At 45.4% G+C, this 21,877-nt stretch overlaps 1 protein-coding gene across 3 annotated transcripts in view; it reads left to right on the forward strand.

Annotated features, from left to right (window-relative positions):
* MFRP (membrane frizzled-related protein) overlaps nt 1–21,877 on the forward strand; it is a 228,888-nt gene that overhangs the window by 82,015 nt on the left and 124,996 nt on the right. For 2 of the 3 annotated variants that reach the window (XM_073566439.1, XM_073566440.1), the window contains exons 4-10: nt 3,942–4,055; nt 8,635–8,739; nt 13,618–13,825; nt 13,907–14,037; nt 14,107–14,232; nt 19,850–20,075; nt 21,723–21,853. In XM_073566439.1, coding sequence (XP_073422540.1) covers nt 3,942–4,055; nt 8,635–8,739; nt 13,618–13,825; nt 13,907–14,037; nt 14,107–14,232; nt 19,850–20,075; nt 21,723–21,853 — 1,041 coding nt within the window. The remainder of the gene's footprint in view (nt 1–3,941; nt 4,056–8,634; nt 8,740–13,617; nt 13,826–13,906; nt 14,038–14,106; nt 14,233–19,849; nt 20,076–21,722; nt 21,854–21,877) is intronic. The other variant, XM_073566441.1, reaches the window with a different exon arrangement.

Here is a 21,877-nt window from a genome sequence, read left to right on the forward strand (position 1 = left end):
TGCCGACTTTTATTCCCCATTGACTTACATTGGGTTTCGTGTTTCGGGACGACCCCGACTTTTCCCTATAATCGGCCGATCTTGCTCGACCCGACTTTTGGAAAAGTCGGGTTTCACGAAACGAAACTCGACCCTAAAAAACCAAAAGTCGCTCAACTCTAGTGCACACCCTTATCATCTCCCGCCTCAACTACTGCAACCTCCTACTCTCTTGCCTTCCCTCTAGCACCCTGGCAACATTACAATCCATCCTAAACTCTGCTGCCAGATTAATCCAACTGTCTCCCAATTATTCCCCAGCCTCTCCTCTATGTCAAGCCCTATTGTACAGAGGCTCCAATTCCAAACCCTAACTATGACACTCAAAGCCATCCACAACTTGTCTCCTGCATACATCTGCGACATGGTCTCCCGGTACTTACCTACATGCATCCTTCGATCCTCTCTAGATCTCCTTCTCTACTCCCCTCTTATCTCTTCCTTCCACAACCACATACAAGACTTCTCCCGTGTTTCCCCTATACTCTGGAACTCTACCCCAACAAATCAGGCTTTTGCCTACCACGGCAACCTTCAAACGGTACCTGAAGACCCACCTCTTCCAACAAGCCTACACCTGCAGTGATCCTCAGTCTGCTGAACCGCCGCACGACCAACTCTACCCTTTCCTAGTTTATCCTCACCCATCCCTGTAGACTGTGAGCACTTGCGGGCAGGGTCCTCTCTCCTTCTGTACTTGTGTGTGCCTTGTTTTGCTCATGTTTGTTGCACTTGTCTATATTTGCCCCTTTCTCATGTAAGCGCCATGGAATAAATGGCGCTATAAAACTATATTATAATAATAATGCGCTCCTGCTCTTACTGTTATTAGCGGCAGCAGGTGTCGGATGATAGGAGCAGTAGTCCCATCAGCTGACACCAGTGACCGGAGGTGAGCTCGAACACAGCTGAGAGCTCACGCTGTCTTTTGACAGCATGGGAATCGTGGCTCTCTGACTGGCTGGGATGATTTCACTGCCGATCAGAAGTGGTGTTTACCACACTGTCATGCATATGACAAAGTGTCAAACACTGTATTGTTGGGCCCCCCATTCAAGAGAATGGGATTCGAGTCCACTCTGCTGGATGACAGGCTGTATGGACGCATCATGCAGCCTGCCATCTAGATGTAGCAGAGCCGAGTGTGATGTCACATCTGAGCATCTGAGTGGTCAGAAGTGCTAGGAAGCAAAGGGAAAGCTGAGGCTGGAAAAACTGACAAAGTGGTTAAGTGCTGTACTGTAATTGCCATGGAACCTTTGAACTTGTTGAGTAAAGTTGGACTGTTAAAAATGGACACAGGGACTGTCGTTCAATGTGTGGTGGCATCTGGATCTGGGATCATGAAACCAGCAGAGACTACAGGCGTAAAAGTGAGTGCTATATATTTCACCTAAACCACATGACAGAGAGAGCACACTATTTACTCGTGGGGTGCCAGGGCATGAAAGAACAGTTGCCTCTCTCCCCTGACTTTTCCCCTGCGCCCCTCACAGTAGAGCAGCCCGGAAAGAGGAAAAGCTGCTCTGTTGACATTGTGCTGCTGAATCGCCGGCAGGAGTCGGTGCTGGTTACTCTGAGTTGGTGCCGGGTAGAACAAGTAGTTAGTTGTCTGTTAGTTTTTAGGTGCATAGTAAAAAAAATTAATTATATTGCTTTACTTTACCTGCTGCGGCGCTGCAGGAATAGTAAATATTTCTGCCAAATTCCCTCTCAAATTAGGATATTTCTGAGTATGATATTTATGGATTTTAATAACTTTTCCAACCCTTTGCTAAAAATGTCTTAAAATTTCAAAGCTAATTATTCTGACTAGAGCAGCATAAAGTCTATTAAATTACTAAAGATATACTGTTTTATTTTGTGAGCAAGAGTTAAAGGGAAACTGTCAGCAGGATTGTGCTCCTTTACCTACAGACATGCTGATTAATGATACCTAGTGATGAAATCTGTCTTGTGGTTGTTGTTTAATCTTTATTTTCAGTTTTCAGCTAAGTAGACTCTCGTGCTTCTCGGCGGCCTGTTTGCAGGGGTGTGGGGTGGGGGGTACTGTGGGCGGGGCTTTATTTGGTGTTCTGGCCTCATCTTCATTATGGCAACTTAACTGACTGGTCACTGATCCTTCAGTGACCTGCCTCCTATTTGAAATATTGCAGTTTATATTGTGGGCTTTGAAAAAAAATGTACCTCCAGAAAAATGGTGCCAACGACGGCTGCGCAGTAGCATCCATTGCATACTTATAAATGCTACTGTGGCACCCCAGAGTCCGGTTGCCACGGTGACATTGCCTGCCTCTAAGGGGTAATGTTATGCCTGAAGGCAGGGGGGTCCCAATGCCAGGTAACACAGTGTACATGTCAATTCCTGCTCCAGGCCAGTAAGGGGAGCGTCCTTATAAATTCTGGCCAGCAGGTGAGGTTAGTGAGGCAAAAAGAAGTCAGCTGAGAGAGTAAACAGGGGAGTTGTCATGGAAACGGGAGCTAGCTGGAGCTCGTGGCAGGACAGTGAGAGAGGAGAATTGGCAGTTGGTCTGTGGAGAGGGAAGGGACAGGAGCAGAGACAAGAGCTCAGGGGAATAAAAACTGCTATAGCTGACCCCAGAGTGGAGCCCTGACAGCCGAATATGGAGGGCAGGGGACTGCAAGCTCCCTGGCCACACCGAACACCTGAAGGCACGACAGCAGACCAAGAGCCCGGGATGACAGTGAAAAGGACAGTGCCCATGATAAAGCTCACGCTACCTGCCATACAGGTTAGAAACCATCACGCAGGAGAGGGCTGCAGCTTAGCTACAAGCAGCAGGGACCTGAAAAAAAAACGCAGAAGGAAGGTCCCCAACCCCACCTGACAGGGTGGATCCCTTGAATGCCTCCAGACAAGCCGGACTCAATCCGTCATCTGTAATTGGTACCCCAGATTGCATCGACTTTCAAGTAAAAGGTAAAGAAAACTGCACTTCTCTGTGTCCTTCACTTATTCTCTGCACCCCAACATTCACCACCATCTGAAAAATCATTATATTTGCCCTGGGGCCCTGCTCTACCTGTATGGAGCTGAACCATTTTTCCTGCGTCACAGTCAGCCCCAGTGGACCAAAGCCACAGCGTCAGCCACCCATTGCTGAACACCACGGGTGGCCTCATGGTTAAGCACCACATAACTATCCTCTATTTTATGACACGGCCAGGGCCACGGAAATGGATCACGGCCCCATGACCTCCCCCATAGAACTGTCTGGTCTGATTTCGGGTACCCCACGGCCTTAGGGGGCACGTCACTGCTATCCATGCGCCCGCACCATTTTGCGAGAACCAATTTTCTTCTCCAACAAAATAATGCCAGAGGCGGTGCACGTGCAGTAGCATCTATCTGCCAACAATGCTCATAATCTGCACAATCCCCATCCCCTGGTGGGTGGTGCTAGCGCAGACTCAGAGCATAGCTTGTCTATAGCTGCTACTGCTTATTCGCTACCATGGGCGCCATTTTGTTGGAAGTAAAAAATTTTTTTCAAAGCCCACAATACCAACTGCAATATTTCCAAACAGGGGCAGGTCTCTGATGGATCAATGATCTGTCAGTTAAGCCACAAGAATGAAGATGAGGCCAGAGCACCAATTAAAGCCCCACCCACAGCCAAGCCCACACGCAACCCCAAAGCACGAGAGTCTACTTAACTGAAAACTGAAAACAAACATTAAACAACAACCAAAAGACGGATTTCATCACCAGGTATCATTTTAATCTGTATAATGGCGCCGACCTGACAGTCTCTGTAGTTTACGTATCAAAATCCTGCTGACAGATTCACTTTAAGCTGAGTTCCAGCTACACACGGCATGGTAGGAGCAGAAGAATCTGTTTTTCTGCAGTAAATGAATAATAGTATTTCTTTTTTCAGTTTCTCTACAGAGCAGAAGACTTCGGACAAATCGCATCTCCATATTGATTATTACCACCATTATTCTGGTCTTTGTGGTGATTTTCAGCCTGACAATGGGGATTCTGATGAAGAGTGAGTTATTTTGTTTTTCATATTTGTACTAATGGATGCTTCCATTTTTTCTGCATTATGTATTTTTGCATGTTCCTGGTTTCTCCACTTGCTCCGGATGCTGCTATTCAATGTATGCAGATTCAGGAGGGCTTCTGACCGAGGAGGGTAGAGGAAACCTCTCTATTCTTCAGGGCAGAGAACCGGAAGTGTGGAAGAGTTTGGATTCATACACCACAGTAGTCGCAGTGACTTTGGAAAAAAGTTGCACGTTTGTTACACAGCAGGAAGAAATACTGCAGGAAGTCGCAAAATCTCGGATCTAGCTGTGGTTTAGTGTGGGATGGAGTCCTTAGGTTGTCTGGGGTGTAGACTGCCCAAGTCAAAAGGGTCTGCTTCCCAATGCATTCAGGCTTGCAACTGATACATAAGATGGACAGGCATAGTCCTAATTCCCCAAGAGCTCTGCTCTGTCTGCAGCACAATATGGCAGCTCACGTGCTACTGCACATAAGCCATGGACTTGCAGAGAGGTGGCCTCAGATGCCATGGTGTTGGAATATGTTTGGTGCAACAACTCCATTCCTGTCTATGAGTGCTTAGTTGCTAAATTTGTATGCTGTTCATAAAGTTAGAATGAAAAAAACTCCCAGTGGCTCACACAGGGATAGCATGTGACTGTATTTCCTGTTTCTGTGTATGAGAGAAGCAGCCTGCTGTAGATGCTGCACAGATAGAGACACATAAACGATTTACAGTATTCCTGATTTATTAAGCTTATCATATATTGTTACTGATTGTTCATGAATAAAGAAGCTGCGTTGTCACACACTTGGAGAGTATCCTGAATAATCCGCTGCCAACACACAGTATGACTACCACCGCAAGATCGCAGCAGTGGCCTAATCTAATGGAAATCTAAGATAAACGATAAAGATCCAGGAAATTATACAGAGAACATTGAAACATCCGAAGGTATTTGCAAATTTCCAATTTTAAATAAGGAAATCATTTGGAAATTGGCGATCCTTATTGAGGTTGGAATACTCCCTTAACGTCCTCTGTATTCATAAATTACACCCTTTTAGAGATTCTAAAACAAGTGGACAATGCAGAAGCTAACAGGCCAGTGTGAACAGAGCCTAATCCAGGACAAATAACAGCTGATACAAAAGTCATCTGAACCCATCGATTTCATGTGTATGGGAGCAACTGCAGGAGTCCAATATGACTCACCCTGTGCTTCCGGTGGAGATAAGCCTATGATGTGCAGGTATTTGGGCCATCACACAATAGATAGATGCAGAGAATATTTCACCCGCGAGCCTTTAGTAGCCATTTATCTATGGCATGCAACAAGTTAATTATGAACAGGGGAGATTTTCTACGGCAAATGTCACTTATGCTATGTGGGACATGTCTATCCACAGCAACGATAACACCTTGTACTGCTGTGTATCGGATCCAAGACCCTTAGAAACACACGTTCTTACAGCTTAGATTTGTAACTGCATGACATCCACTAATCCCTGAACGTTCATTTAGTGGCTCAGAAAAGAACAGTGGGTCTCCCTCCCAGGCCTGTGGGGTACTCTGTACCGGGCCGGCATCGGCGGGATGTGTCACAGCAGCGGTGACCCGGTCCGTGGCCCTGGGCGCCAAATTAACAGGGGAAGTTTCAATGGTGGAATGTAATTAATGGAATAGTTCGTGATGCCACCTGTGGTGTTCGGCAAGTGAGATGTTGAGCCGACGCTGCGTGCAGATCCTCTGGGGCTGGTGGTGTGTTGCAGCCAAGATGGTGAAGCTCCCCACAGGTGAAGCTGTAGCCCCAGGGCAGTGTAGATGTAGGGGTAGAGGAGAGGCACAAGTGGTGTAGAAGCTGGTACCCAGATGTAGCGGTGCTGGGTGTGTTGGCGCAAGAATCAATGGAGGACACCAGGTCTTGTAGTTCCAAAGCTTTACTCACAGTCTGTAGTACACACAAGTGCCTGCCCCCGTGCTGTGTCCTCCGGTTCAGAGACTCAATCAACCTCCAGGCCAGATGAAATGCTCCCTTCCAACGCTCCGCCAACATGTGCCTTTCTAAACGTCTCCTCTTATAGCACCTTTAAGTGTGAAGTACTCCTAGTACTGAGTTACACTGGAGTGCCTCCTGACAGATGGTCCCAAGAACTCTACTTGTACGGCAGACAGCTGTAGCCTGCTTCGAGGACTCCTTACTCCAGAGTCCCGGCTCACTATCAAGGTTGCTGTTGTGCCCCCAAGTCTTAGATGGGAGTAGTGCATTTACAGCCCACTACTCCACCGGTGTCTGCTGCAGGACCATTAATGTCCATACAACCTCGGGGACCAGGCCCCGGCCTTGCGCGTAGAACTTCTAGACAGGGTTCTCTCCTACCCCACGTCCTCTCTTCCCTTTTACTCCTTCTTTCCGTACTAATCTCTCCTTCTTATGGAAGATCAGGTTTCAGTTCAATGTCTTTCTCCTTCTTTCCTTTCCTGTGCCAGCAGACCCAGGTCACTGAGATCTGCGGCAGCACCTCCTTCCTCCATCTCTCTCCCAGGGATCTTCTTTCCTCACTCCTCTCTGAGTGACTCTCCGACTGACTGACTCTCAAATCCTAACCCTTCCCGCTCTTTTATGTATTCTAACTCCACCTACCTCCCAGCACATTTTGTGTTCCAAGCAGGGAGCCACTAAAGGTGCTCTGCTACACTCCAAGCAGGGAGCCGCAATGTGGCTTTGCTGAACTACTGTGTTGTGTGGGATGCAGGTGTTGGAGCGTGGTCAGGAGCCTCCAACTTACCTGGATGGTGAGGCATCACACCTCAGGAGGAGGTGCAGTACCTCTGTGGCGACTGAGCCTCAGGGGCGCCACAACAGCAAATCTTGTTTTCGGCTTTTGGAACCAAATCATTATTGTCAGTAAACAAACTGCAAATCCAGATGGGAATATTATCTTCCAAGGCCAAATAATCGTGTGCGGGAACAGATCTGAACTCCTCTCATCTGTCATTATTTTTACCAATGTGCATATTGTTCTTTATAATTGCTTGCTGTGAAACACTTTTATATTCTCTGGCTACTTATATCATTAACAGTATGTCTGTAGAGATGATTCAATTGGTTCTGAACTACCAAGTAGACATTAAAAAGCTTTATTTTAACAAATTTAGGAGCCTTAAAGGAAATCAGTCATCAGGCTTTACTGCCTAATTGAGAGCAGCATAGTGAAGAGGCAGAGACCCCGATTGCAGTGATATGTCACTTACTGGGCTGCTTGATTTTATCAGCAGGCGATTATCACTACCTTCTGTCATATTTCTGAGCTGTGTATAACCCCACCCCCACTACTGATTGGCCACTTTCTGCCTATGTACAGTGTACACAAAAAGCTGCCAATCAGTAGTGTGGGTGGGCTTAAACAGAGCTCAGCATACAGAGAACAGGTAGAAAACTGTAGCAAGCAGCTCAGTAAGTTACACATTGCTGGAATCTAATTATCTCTGTTCATACTCCACCCACACACACAAATGATACACCATTTGAAAGGTAAACTTGCCCCCTTCAGCAAGAAAATAGCCAAACAGATCACACATCCACGATTTGATCACAAAATACAGTTTAAACATTAATTTTCATAAACCTGCAGTAAGGAAATATGACCTGCAGGTGGCACCAAAGTACCCCAAAGCACACTGCCACAAAGCTGCTTACAGACATCCCAAACAAATCCAAAAATTTGCCTTGAGGGCTTTCCAGCTTGCTGAACTGCTTGCCCAGCCTTTTTTAGCCAAATTGGAGGATTGCACACTTCACTGCAAGTGAGGCACATATGCAAACACATTTGTAAACATGCATTACCTATTGAAATGCACACTTGCTCCGTTCATACTCCACCCACACAAACAAATGATACACCATTTGAAAGGTCAAATTACCTGCAGGTGGCAGCACATTACCGCAAAGCACACTACCACATAGCTGCTTACAGACATCACAAACAAATCCAAACACATTTGTAAACATGCACTGCTTTTTCGCTGATTACTTTGCACCACGCACACAAGTGATACACCATTTGAAAGGTAAACTTGCTCCCTTCAGCAAGAAAAGAGCCAAACAAACCACACATTCACGATTTTAAAACTAAATACAATTTAAACATTCATTTTCATAAACCTACAGAAAGACACAATGACCTGCAGGTGGTACTTCAACAGGAAGACATTTTTTGGCCTCTACTTGTCAAACCAATTTATTGTATTACCAATCTACTTATATAAATACCTGTCTGTGTTCATCATCTCATGAAATACATTTACATTTGACCAGCTTGCTTTTTCTGAAATTGCCTACGCCCGCGACAACCAATGTGCAAAACTTTTGCACGGGACAACTAGTGTTTTAGAATAAGAGCTAGCAAAAAAGTACAAAAGTTTTGTTATACTAACCAGATTCCACCTTTCATTTTTAAGGTTTTTCTGTGAAATGTAAGGATCAACACAATTGGTAATTCCCTTTGCAGTAGTGTTATTACCCCTCACCCTCTGTATGGTTTGCATAATGTATATATATATTTTTTCTTGAATGCAGGATATAACGTGGATGATGTAAAAGCGGTTCTTTTATCGTCCAATCAGAGTGCAGCTCCTGCTTCGGGAACCAATGTGATCAATGACTTTACAGAGGCTCCTCAAGGTTAGGCTCAGGCTTTGTCATTTGAACTTTCCGCTAATCTTTCAGTATTTCACGCTGTAAAAAGAGTTCTTCGATTACCAGGGGGTTGTCTCACAAATATATGTTATAATTCTCTGTTAGATGGGAAAAAAACATTTTAGCTGAAATAATATTTTTTCCCAATATGCCTAGATATTGCTGTTACATAACAGTTATGGCGACTCCTGGTGTTCGTTTGGTTCCCTGTAGGAATGTCCACATATAGTACTAGCCAGTGGTCACACATGCTAAGTAACTCCGTCCACCACCCAGATGGCTGAGTGCCAGGCCCGCTACTGGAGATGCTCATTAGCACTAGATGGCTGTCGACTGACTGCCATCTCTCTCAACTCCCATGTACAAAAGACAAATAAGGGCCAGCAAACGGTCTCACAATGGTTTGAGGAACAGTCGTTTCTCTGCAAGTAAAAAAAAACACATCACAGAATTTATCTGCCATGTTGGATTTTTTCATCAGATTGCAGTCATGGTTGATGGACCAGGTCGTGCAGATCAATTCACACCAACTCTACCAAAATCAGATGAAAATTTGATTCAGCACATAATGAAAATTGGCCTATTGTTTGTGAAAAGTCAAGAATGTGTAAATTTGATTTAAAGTGATCCCGACAGCTGATACATGCTGCCCAATTCACGGGGCACTAGTTGTATGATCTCAGCCAGATGGGGACTGAGCAGTGCTGGAGACTAGTCCAACAGGTGACTCCCCGGTGACTTCTCCCCACCTGCTGCCCTGAAATGACAGGTCTCTGCTTACATGTGGCTATTAAAGTATGTTTACTTTGAAATGCCAAACTTTTTCAGGGTCAAGCATACATGACTGAGATCATACAGCCAATGCCTCATGGATTGGACAGCATGTATCAGCTGTCAGATTCACTTACAGGATGAATTCTCACTTCAGTGTGTTGTTGTCCGACTGGCCTCAGGTCTCCTGACCTGAATTTTACCACCTCATATATGCCCATGAAGTTGTAGAGTTTGAATAGAGAGATCCGTGGCTGGTCCATGAAACAAGGTTCATTACACACAGATGTGTAAATTTGGTCCTATACAGATGGGAGGAGAGCACAGCCAAGATATAGGCAGCCATTCTCCCAAAAATGTACAATGTACCAGACAAGGTAGATCAGCAAATGAAATAAATGGTGAAGGTGGAGAAATTAAATCAGCAAATGAAATAAATGGTGAAGGTGGAGAAATTAAAATCTCCATTTTCTCTGCACTAGAGATGAGAGAACCTTTTAAGTTTCACGATGTTCGCTGAACATAACCAAACATAACCAAACAGCACTGAATTCAATGGGTGAGAAAACCAAACGCATAGACAATACCTTCAGGGGGGCTCAAAAGGTGCCAAAACAGATCAAATTAGGGGCAGACGCCATGAAAAGTAACATCAATTAGCCAATCAATTGCGCTATAGAAAAATTGACATGGGGTTCCCCTGTATTTTTTATAACCAGCCAGGCAAAACTGACAGCTGAGGGCTGCAACCCTCAGCTGTCAGTTTTAGCAAAGCTGGTTATTAAGAATAGAGGGATCCCCACATTTTTTTTTAATGATTTAAATATATAACTTAAAAAAAAGAGTGGGGTCCCCCCCTTTTTTGACAACCAGCCAAGCTAAAGCTGACAGCTTGGGGCTGGTATTCTCATGCTGGTAAGGGGCCATGGATAATGCCCACCCCAACAGAAAAATAGTAGCCCACAGCTGCAACATAAAAGGCACATCTATTAGATGTGCCAATTCTGGTGCTTTGCCTGAATTTTCCCACTTGCCCTGGCAAGTGGGGTTCATATTTCTGGGGTTGATGTCACCTTTGTATTGTCTGGTGACATCAAGCCCAATGCGTAGTAATGGAGAGGCATCTATAAGACAAATATCCATTATTAACCCCATACTGATATTGTATAAAAAATACACACAACCAGAATAAAGTCCTTTATTTGAAATAATGACAGAGACTCATTTATTGTCTCTCAATTAAACCATACTCACATCATTGCTCAGTACACTGAAGCCAATGTCCTCTGCAAATGGTTTAAAATAATAAATAACTATATTCTTCTCTTGTCTGAAGTGAAGAGATAATCCATAATGTCCCACGATGATCCTGATGACTGGTGGCAGGCAGCAACACACTGACAGGAGCATGTAATCACTCTTGCAGTGTGTAGCGCTGAGCTAAGATGAGAAAGTTCACCGGCGTTCATCAGCTGATTATCCCCGGTGATCTCACTTACGGAAAATATGCTGTGTGAGAACTTTCTCACTCAGCGGTGCCAAAATTGAGTATGAGAGAGGACCCTGCCCGCGAGGGCTCACAATCTACAAGGGATGGGTGAGGATACAGTAGGCAAGGGTAGAGCTTGTTGTGCATCGGTGGTTACAGCACCGGATGCATCGGTGGATCGGTGGTTACAGCAGGTTGTAGGCTTGTCAGAAGAGGAAGGTCTTCAGGTTCTTTTTGAAGGTTTCCAAGGTAGGCGAGAGTCTGATATGTTGTGGTAGAGAGTTTCAGCATACGGGGGATGCACGGGAGAAGTCTTGTATGTGATTCTGGGAAGAGGAGATAAGAGGGGAATACAGAAGGAGATCTTGTGAGGATCGGAGGTTTTGTGCAGGTAAGTACCAGGAGACGAGATCACAGATGTATGGAGGACTCAGGTTGTGGATGGCTTTGTATGTCATGGTTAGGGTTTTGAACTGGAGTCTTTGGGTAATGAGGAGCCAGTGCAGGGATTGACAGAGGGGAGAGTCCAGGGAATAGCGGGGGGGACAGGTGGATTAGTCAGGCAGCAGAGTTTAGAATAGATTGGAGGGGTGCGAGAGTGTTAGAGGGGAGGCCACAGAGCAGGAGGTTGCAGTAGTCAAGGCGGGAGATGATCAGAGCATGGACTTGGGTTTGTGCAGATTCTTGGTTGAGGAATGTACGGATCCGTGAAATATTTTTGAGTTGAAGTCGGCAGGAATTGGAAAGGGCTTGGATCTGTGGTTTGAAAGAGAGATCAGTGTCAAGTATAACCCAGAGGCAGCGAGCTTGTGGAACTGGAGAGAGTGGGTAGCCATTTACTTTAATGGATAGGTCCGTTGGGGGGGGTCACGTGAGATGGGGGAAAGATGATTAATTCTGTTTTGTCCATATTAACTTTTAGAAATCTAGCGGAGAAGAAGGATGAAATTGCAGACAGACAATGAGGGATTCTGTTTAGTAGGGAGGCGATATCTTGTCCAGAGATGTAGATCTGTGTGTCATCAGCATAGAGGTGATACTGAAAGCCAAGAGATTCTATGAGCTGTCCGAGGCCGAAGGTGTAAATGGAGAAGAGCAGGGGCCCTAGGACTGAACCTTGCGGGACTCTGATGGATAGGGGGCGCGGTGAGGAGGTGGTGTGCGAGAGGGAAACGCTGAATGTCTGGTCTGTTAGGTATGACGCAATCCAAGATAGGGCCAAGTCTGTGATACCAAGAGATGAGAGGGTCTGTAGTAATCTTGAGTTGACTCAGAGAGAAAACACAGATGTCCTCCAACAGCACCAAAGAGGAAGATAGCCGACTGCAATAGCTCCAGGGTTCAACAGGAGGAAATGGAAAGAAGCAGGGGATATCCCAGAAGTAGGCAGGAAGTCTATAAACACCCAGGTCCTGGTGTGTCAGTTACAGCCGGGGGAGGTTGCCACTGGGTCCAAGAGTCAGAAGAACTAGGAAGGCGTCTGCTAAGCCAACCACAGAGACCTTCTGCAGCCAGATGCTGTGTGACTGTCTGCAGCCTCTGACACACCCGTGACATCTACAAGTGATCTGAATCGTCATGGGACAGTATGGATTATGGCGGATAAGTGAGGAATGTGGTGGTTTATTATTTTTTCTCTTTACCAGGTGACATGAGCATGGGGTTTAGGCGTTAAGATGAGTACATGGTGTTTTTTATTTCTTATAGAAGACAAGGGCTTGAGGGATTAGGTTAAGGTGAGTATATACTGTTTTTTATTTTTATTTAAATATTTATTTCTTTATTTTAACTTTATTTTTTTTTTTACTTTGAGCACAGACGGCAGCTGATGAATATGTCCTTCAGCCGCCGCCTGCTCGTGCTGTTATCAGCAATAGCAGGCATCATTTATTTTATTTATTTTATTTTTGTTAGCCATTAAAAGGTATCATAACTACAATATTATCTTCTTTTTCACGCTGAGAGCAGGCATAGGCTGATGGGAGTAGTAGTCTCTCATCAGTCGACACCTGTGAAATGCAGTAAGCTTTTTACCCCGGGTCACAGTCACAACTGCGAGGTCACGCTGACATCTGACAGCGTGACCCTACAGCGCTCTGACCGAAGGTAACGATCTTACCGACAGTAATGTTACTGCCGATCGGAATCGCCGTGTACACACAGCCTTAATGGAAACTCAATCATTTACCGAACTTTGGCCTAATTTTGCCAATTTTGAGGAATCCGAACATTAATCCAAATGTGCAACGTTTGTGCTGAATTTGAGATTGACACAAGTTTTCTGAACAAGTTCGTTCATCTCTACTCTGCACCTGTGCTGCGATTCTCTCATGAGAGAGAATTGGACTACAGTAAGTTGACACTCTGACATTCTGACAGCGTTTGAGCTGAGGGTCAGTAGAATAATTGGCCTGATTCTCTCACATGAGAGAATATACGGCAGAGTGAGCAAGCCCTAAAAGTGATCTGTGATGGACAGGAATAGGTAGTGCCTGTGCTAGGCAGTGCCGCCCATCCCTCTTCAACTGTCCAGTTCGAGTACTAATAGCTGTTTCCTTTTTCATTTGTGCTTTTTAATACTTTTTTCTTCTATCCCTCCGTAGCATGTGGTGGATTTTTGAGGGAGTCTGAAGGTTCACTGCGTTCTCCAAATTACCCTTTTCACTACCCCCCAAACTGTCACTGCTCTTGGATGCTGCAAGCAGGTGAGGGACATCTGGTCCAGCTGAAGGTCACGTTCTTAGATGTGGGACGTTATGGATTTTGCATTTTTGATTGGTTGGAACTTAGAGATGGAAATACATCACGCAGGTACAATTATCACTGTGATATCGAGAGATAATAACAGGTCTATACAAATGTTACCTAGGATGACTCCTCCTAATATTGCAGATTCTGTGGATCCGTGGCTCCCACCACTTTCATTTCCACCTCCAACTGGTTGCAGGTTCAGTTTGTGTCCGATGATCGCAACGGAGGTACCGGCTTCCTCGCTACCTATCGAATGGTTGAAGTCACTCAGGGTAGGTAAGTCTGCGGAGTACGTGAAGAGTTACTGATTGTTCATCTTCACTGATCTTCTGTCTGTGCAGGGAGCTGCTCCTGGGATGAATTCTTGTGTGATGGAAGACGCTGCCTTCTGCTTCCTTCCCTGTGTGATGGCGTTTTAGATTGTGCTGACCAGAAAGATGAGCAGAACTGCAGTGAGAGGCGCTGGGGTATGTCTGTGGGGAGCAGAGTATATAATATGAAAGCTCTGCATGTGTAATGTAATGGTAAGAGTGAGAAATACTTAGGACTCGATTCATTGTTGCATAAATACCCTTTTTTTCAAGATTTTGGTGTTTTATGCCTGTTTTTAATTTGTGCCTTATTCTTTTCATTTGCGCCTATTGGACCCAGGGTTTGGTGTTTACAGATGTTTTCAGCTGATTCAGAAATTGCAACTTATTAACAAGCATTAGTGGAAATATCTTTAAGTTGTCTATAGGACCTTTTTTAATTTGGAGTCATGGTCTATTTAGATCTCATTTCCCATTTAAAACACTATTATTTTTTATAAAATGTTCTATAGCAACTTTTTTGCCTACAGGTCACAGTTACCTGTCACAATATTTTGCTTAAAAGTCCTGTGACAATGGCAAGAATTAAGAAGTGGCTGAAATTCTGGCACTTGTCAGTTTTACTGCTGATTTGTCTATTACAAGGAAAAATGTAAATTATACATAATTTACGATATTAATGCACTTTTATTGCTACGAATGGGCAACCAAAAATAACCAATGAGCGTTAACATTACAATGACTGGATGATATTTCCATGGAACGCTATTTGCCTGCATGTTGGAAACAATAGGTTGTAATGCTCATTTTTACATGTGCATATATATACTGTATATCATGCCTAATGAAATCTATTTCAAATTCTTAACCCCATCTAGAACTAGAACATATTACATGTTAATGGACATACAGGGGCATATAAAAGTTGGGGCAACCCTGGTCAAAATTACTGTTAATTTGAATAGTTAAGCAAGTTAAAGATGAAATTATCTGTAAAAGGTCTGAAGTTAAAGATGACACATTTCCTCTGTATTTTAGGCAAAAATATATATTTTCATCTTTTACATTTTAAAAATTAGAAAAAGAAAAATGGGCCAATGCAAAAGTTTGCACACCCTGCATGGTTAGTACCTAGTAGCACCCCCTTTTGAAAGTATTGCAGCTTGTAAACACACTTTGTAGCCAGACAGAAGTCTTTCAGTTCTTGTTTGATGTATTTTCATCCATTCTCTGATCATTGTGGCCAAGTATTCTATTTTAACCTCATCGGTCCACAGGACTTCTTTCCAAAATACATCAGGCTTGTTCTGATGTTCTTTTGCATTCTTTTAACACTGAATTTTATGGTGAGGACGCAGGAGAGGTTTTCTTCTGATGATTCTTCCATGAAGGCCATATTTGTGCAGGTGTCTGAACAGTAAACAATGGACCGCAACTCCAGAGTCTGCTAAATCTTTCTGAAGGTCTGCAGAGAATCAGGGGTTCTGATTTGCCTCTCTAGCAATCCAAGAGCTTCTTCCACTGAAATGTTGCTTGGTCTTCCATACCTTACCTGGACTACCACTGTTCCTTTTAACTATCATTTCTTAATTACATTTCAAATAGAGGAAAGGGCAATTTGAAAACGCTTTGCTATCTTCTATGCAGCTTTCTCCAGCTTTGTGGGCCTCCACTATTTTCATTTTCAGTGCTAGGCAGCCTCTTAGAAGAACCCATGACTGCTTTTATTTGGAACAAGGTTAGAGGAGAGTGGGTTTTTATAAAGCTGGGAAATTTGCATCACTTGGCCTTTCATAACGATGAAAGTGAGCCAGTCTTAACCCTAGCTGGATAATTAAGGTCTACAACCTTGGTCAAAGTTATCTAATCACAAAAATCTCCAAGGGTGCCCAAACTTTTGCATTGGGCCATTTTTCTTTTTGTAATTTTTAAAATGAGAAAAACGACAATATATATTTCTTTGTCTAAAATTAGGGATGAGCGAGTATACTCGTTAGGATTCGGTACTCAGCGATTAATGCGGTAATCGAATCCTGGCCAGTATTTCACTACTCGCTTCGCAATATTCGGCACAGCCCGCACAGTCCCCGCACAGCCCAGCACAGTTCCCGCACAGTCCCCAAACTGCCCAGCACAGTTCCATACAGCCCAGCACAGTCCCACACAGCCCGGTATAGTCCCCGCATAGTACCTGCAAAGCCCAGCACAGTCCTGCACAGTACCTGCACAGTCCCACACAGCCCGGCTTAGTCCCCGCACAGTACCTGCAAAGCCCAGCACAGTCTCGCGCAGTACCTGCACAGCCCAGCACAGTCCCATACAGCCCGGCATAGTCCCGCTAAGGCCACCACAGTCCCACACAGCCCGCCATAGTCCCATCACAGTACCTGCAAGGCCCAGTATAGTCCCACACAGTACCTGCACAGCCCAGCACAGTCCCACACAGACCAGCATAGTCCCCCCACAGTACCTGCAAAGCCCAGCACAGTCCTGCACAGTACCTGCACAGCCCAGCACACTTCCACACAGCACGGGATAGTCCCCGCACAGAACCTGCAAAGCCCAGCACAGTCTCGCACAGTACCTGCACAGCCCAGCACAGTCCCACACAGCCCGGCATAGTCCCCGTGTAGGGAGGAGGACCCCACAGAGTGTCCGGGCCGGAACCAAGGGGACCGCCATCTGAGTTCCTAAGGAAACAGTATCCGGGGGACAGAGGAGGAGAGTGGACTGTTGAGCGTGACAGGACAGCAAGGGGAGGGGCGAGTATAAAAGGGGCAGGGAGCGTGCAGAGGAGGCAGTTGGTGATACGTCAAACGCGGAGCAGGAGACGGAGGAGGCGTGAGAGTGCGGGAAGGACACTGACAGTTCAGAGAAGAGACCAGCAGCAGAGGGTAGATACGCAGTGGCCCTCAGGAAAGAGGCACCAAGCATACCGACAGGGGACTGCCTCTTCACCCCAATCCCGGGTTACGATCTGCCCCCGATCATCCTCGGCCGTTACCGCTGAGCTCGAGCCCTCCGCGGCCTGTCCGCTCCCTCCCCCGGCTGCTGCCATTCCCCTTCAGCCCGCGGTTGCAGCTTGCCCACTGCCACCCGCGGACACTGCCGGTTCAGGTCAGCCCGTGGTTGCGGCCTGTCTATCACCGCACACAGCCGCCTTCACCCCGCTGCAGTTGGCAGTTGGGGCCTGTTGCTCGTCAACAGAGACACTCTGCACACAGCCCCAGGCTGTGCGCGCAGCCAGTAAACCGCCACTCTTGAGCACTGCGACACAACCCTGCTTGGGGACAGGAGTCCCATTGAACTCGCTAAAAAGTGCAACCCCGCTGTTACAACAGGGGGTTACTCCCTCTCAGGACTCCATCAGGGTCTGTTGTGCCCCAACTCCTCCTGGGCGCTGGGGCACCCGAAGACTACTCCAAATCTTCAGCAGCTGGGCCCAGCGGCTGCTACGCCAAGGAAGCCTCATCACAGACGCCACAGCAGCCTCATCAAAGATGCCAGAACAGCCTTATCAAAGACGCCAAAGCAGCTTCATCAACAACGCAGCTTCCACAGAGGTGCCGAGGGATGTCAGGACGGATAAGTGACATTATAGAGTATAAGGACCCATAAACGGCCATACCGTGGCCCCATAGTAACTGGCCTCGGCCAGGTTAGTCGTGTTCTTTTCAAATAGTGTTTGGTTGTACTGAGTCCCTGCGAGGACAACTGTTGTTACCCCTTTTTGGTTGCTTAGTATTGCCCTAGCGGCTTTAAATTATAAAAAGTTTGCTTTTCAAAATTCAACCAGTCTCGCGTCTCATCACTGCATCCTGCGAACCTGCTGTTACCTACACCCGCACAGTACCTGCAAAGCCCAGCACAGTCCCGCACAGTACCTGCACAGCCCAGCACAGGCCCACACAGCCTGGCATAATCCCGCACAGGCCAGCACTGTCCCACACAGCCCGGCATAGTCCCCGCACAGTACCTGCAAAGCCCAGCACAGTCCCGCACAGTACCTGCACAGCCCAGCACAGTCCCACACAGCCCGGCATAGTGCCGCACAGGCCAGCACAGTCCCACACAGCCTGGCATAGTCCCGCACAGGCCAGCACAGTCCCTCACAGCCCGGCATAGTCCCCGCACAGTACCTGCAAAGCCCAGCACAGTCCGCACAGTACTTGCACAGCCCAGCACAGGCCCACACAGCCGGCATAGTCCCCGCACAGTACCTGCAAAGTGCAGCACAGACCCGCACAGTACCTGCACAGACCAGCACAGTCCCGCACCGCCCAGCACAGTACAGTCCCACACAGCCCGGCATAGTCCCCGCACAGTACCTGCAAAGCCCAGCACAGTCCCGCACAGTACCTGCACAGACCAGCACAGTCCCACACAGCCCGGCATAGTCCCGCACAGCACAGCACAGTACCGCACAGCACAGCACAGTACCGCACAGCCCAGCACAGTCCCACACAGCCTGGCATAGTCCCCGCACAGTACCTGCAAAGCCCAGCACAGTCCTGCACAGCCGGCATAGTCTCCGCACAGTACCTGCAAAGCCCAGCACAGTCCCGCACAGTATCTGCACAGCCCAGCACAGTCCCTCACAGCCCGGCATAGTCCCCCCCACACAGTACCTGAAAGCCCAGCACAGTTCCGCACTGCCCGACACAGTCTTCGCACAGGCCAGCACAGTCCCGCACGGCCCGACACAGTCTTCTCACAGGCCAGCACAGTCCTGCACAGCTCGGCACAGTCTTCACACAGGCCAGCACAGGCCCGCACAGCCCGGAACAGTCTTCACACTGTCCCCGCCCAGGCCAGCACACACACACAGCCCATTAATCGAATTTCCCATAGACTTACATTGGACTCGCTACTCATTACGAGTTCCCGAGTATTAGGAGGTACTCGTAACGAGTACAGCGAGTCCGAATACTACACTACTCGCTCATCCCTACCTAAACTACAAAGGAAATGTGTCATCTTTAACTTTAGGTCTTTTAGAGATCATTTCATTTTCAACTTGCTTAGCTGTACACAATGAGGCTGCGTTCACACGTTGCTTTTTTTTGCGTTTTCGCGGCGGTTTTAAACGCATGATTTTGCCGCGAAAACGCGAAAAATAAGCATCCCATGCAATCCTATGGGATTCCGCAACGCTGAGCTAATGCTGTGTTTTTTTCCGCGGCGGAATCGCTTTGCGGTAAAAAATGCAGCATGCTCATTAATTTAGCGGAATTGCAGCGATTCCGCCCACATAGGAATGCATTGTTCTGCTTACGTCTCGCGGTCATTCGCGCAAAGGATTACTGGGACCGGAAGATGCCGGGAGCATGGAGAGAGGTGGGAAGGCTGCGCGGGACGCCAGAAGGTGAGAATAACAATATTTTTATTTTTTTTATTTTTTACATCATTTCGTTTACTACTGATGCCGCATAGGCAGCCTCAATAGTAAAAAGTTGGTCACACTTGTCAAACACTGTGTTTGACAAGTGTGACCAACCTGTAAATCAGTTCTCCAAGCGATGCTACAGATCGCTTGGAAAACGCTAGTATTCTGCAAGCTAATTATGCTTGCAAACCGCTAGTTTTTCTGTGGTAAAATCGCAGGAATTTAAAATGCGATTTTCCCGCGGAATGGAATTCCGGAAGAGTTCCGCTACGTGTGTACGTAGCCTAACAGTATTTTCACCAAGCATGCCCAAACTTTTACATGCCACTGTAAGAAACTTCAAGGGCACAATATGAGTATGGAATGACATTGTGTTTATGATTCTAGATTGTGGGGGCTCCCTAAATAGTCTGCAGGGAACTTTCTTCTCCCCCAATCATCCGGATCTCTATCCTGGGAAAACAGTGTGTCGATGGCTCATCTCTGTCCCTGATGGGCTAATCATTCAAATTCAGTTCCACAACTTCAGCCTAGAATCAGAAAAAGGATGCACGTTTGACTATGTGGAGATCCATGACAGTGCTGGATTGGGAATTGCAAGTTTATTGGGAAGGTAAGCAGGAGGGTTTTTTTACACTAAATTCAAGCATAATGTCAACCTGGGGGTAAGAGTATGACTTTTCAATCAGATTGAACTAATTGTGGTTGGTTTTCTTCAGCCTGTGCCTATTTGTAACAGATTCAGCTTTCATGTGATCTTTCCTATAAAGTTTGTTCAGTTTAGAAACCCAGTGGTCAAAAACTGTTTTAGGGATTTAAAAGAGGTCTCATATATTAGCCAAGTAAAGAGTGGCTACAATGAGTGTCTCTACCCCTTTAGGAGACCCTCTGAGAGGGAACTATTTAATGCTTCATCATGTTAAAGGCCAGGCCATTTTCTTCTATTCCTTACCAAGCAGATTATATTTTGGTTCAATATTCAAATACTTTTTGCATTTTTTTCATGATATGTGCAATATAATTTTTTTGTTTTTTATATACTGCATATATATATTTTGACATTATTGTAGGGAAAAAGGAAACACGTGTCTATTTTTCACATTTCTTTAAAAAAAAAATTCCATAACCACAAAAGTACATTTCAACCGTTGTCCCCTTTTGGAAACAATTATTTTTATGTATCAAACACTTTTTTCTTATTCTTTTTTTTTATTTTTTTAGACAAGGGATGGACTAGTATCAGTGATTCGGAGGCACAAGCTGCATTGTTTTTAATTACATTCTGGATTTGTTTTTCCTTTTTTTATATACTTTCATTTCTTATATATAGTACATTCATTTTTTCACACATTGTTAACTTCCATAAATTCATCAAATAGAATTGTTTTTATTCTTTTTTTTCCCAGTTCACTGTGCAATATAAGTGATGAGACTTTATTTTTTGGGTTACTACAAAAAGAATGGTACCAGATTTATATACTGTATGTGTTTTGCATTTTGCTACTTTTGCACACTAAAATCATTTTCTTTTGAAAATGTGTTTTACAATGTCATATTCTTGGAGCTAGAGATTTTTTCATTGTTCCACCGACAAAACCATGTGACAGATTAATTTTTGTGGGAGAAGAGATACAAGTTTTCTTTACATACCACTTTTTGTTTTCAAAAACAAAGCAATTTTGACTTGTTTTTTTTTTCTTACAGCGTTCAACTTATGGGATAAATAATGTGACTTTTTTTTACTTTGGGTTGTGTTTTTTGTTTTTATATAAAAACTACATTTTTAAAGGCAAAACATTTTTCTGGGATTTTGTTTTTACAGGTTCACAAATTTTGTTGATTTTTTTACATTGTTCCACTATGGAACTTGAACTTTCATGTTCTGATCACTGATCTTATAGACTGCAATTTATGTTTTGCAGTACATCATAGGTGGCAGTTGTACACTGACAGATGTCTATTAGAATATTCTTATGGTAGGGCCACATAGAGCAGATCACCATAGGGCAGACCACAAGGACTTTACTTGGCCTAAAGTTGCCATATCAACCATCAGCACCCTCAATTCACATTATGGGAATACCAAGTAAGATAAAGAGGGAGCCTCTCCTGATAGCCATCTAGATACTATTGTCGCAATTGGCAGCGACATCTAGATAGTTATATGCCCGTGATTGGTGCCATCAGGCCCATCACCAATCATCATCATTGCAGTGGTTATTATTGGGCAAAATCTACTTCCTTCCCATCTGTTTTCTAGGTTCTGTGGATCTGACATCCCACCTACTCTTATCTCCTCTGGGGCACAGATGACAATTTTGTTTGTAGCAGATGAAGAAATTTCAGACATCGGATTCTTTGCTACGTATAAAGCATTCAATGCTACAGAAAGTAAGTGGAATCAAATATAACAGA

This window comes from Dendrobates tinctorius, unplaced genomic scaffold (genome assembly GCF_039654945.1).
Source record: "Dendrobates tinctorius isolate UK_male_01 unplaced genomic scaffold, ASM3965494v1 ptg000018l, whole genome shotgun sequence".
NCBI classification, from domain to species: Eukaryota; Metazoa; Chordata; class Amphibia; order Anura; family Dendrobatidae; genus Dendrobates; species Dendrobates tinctorius.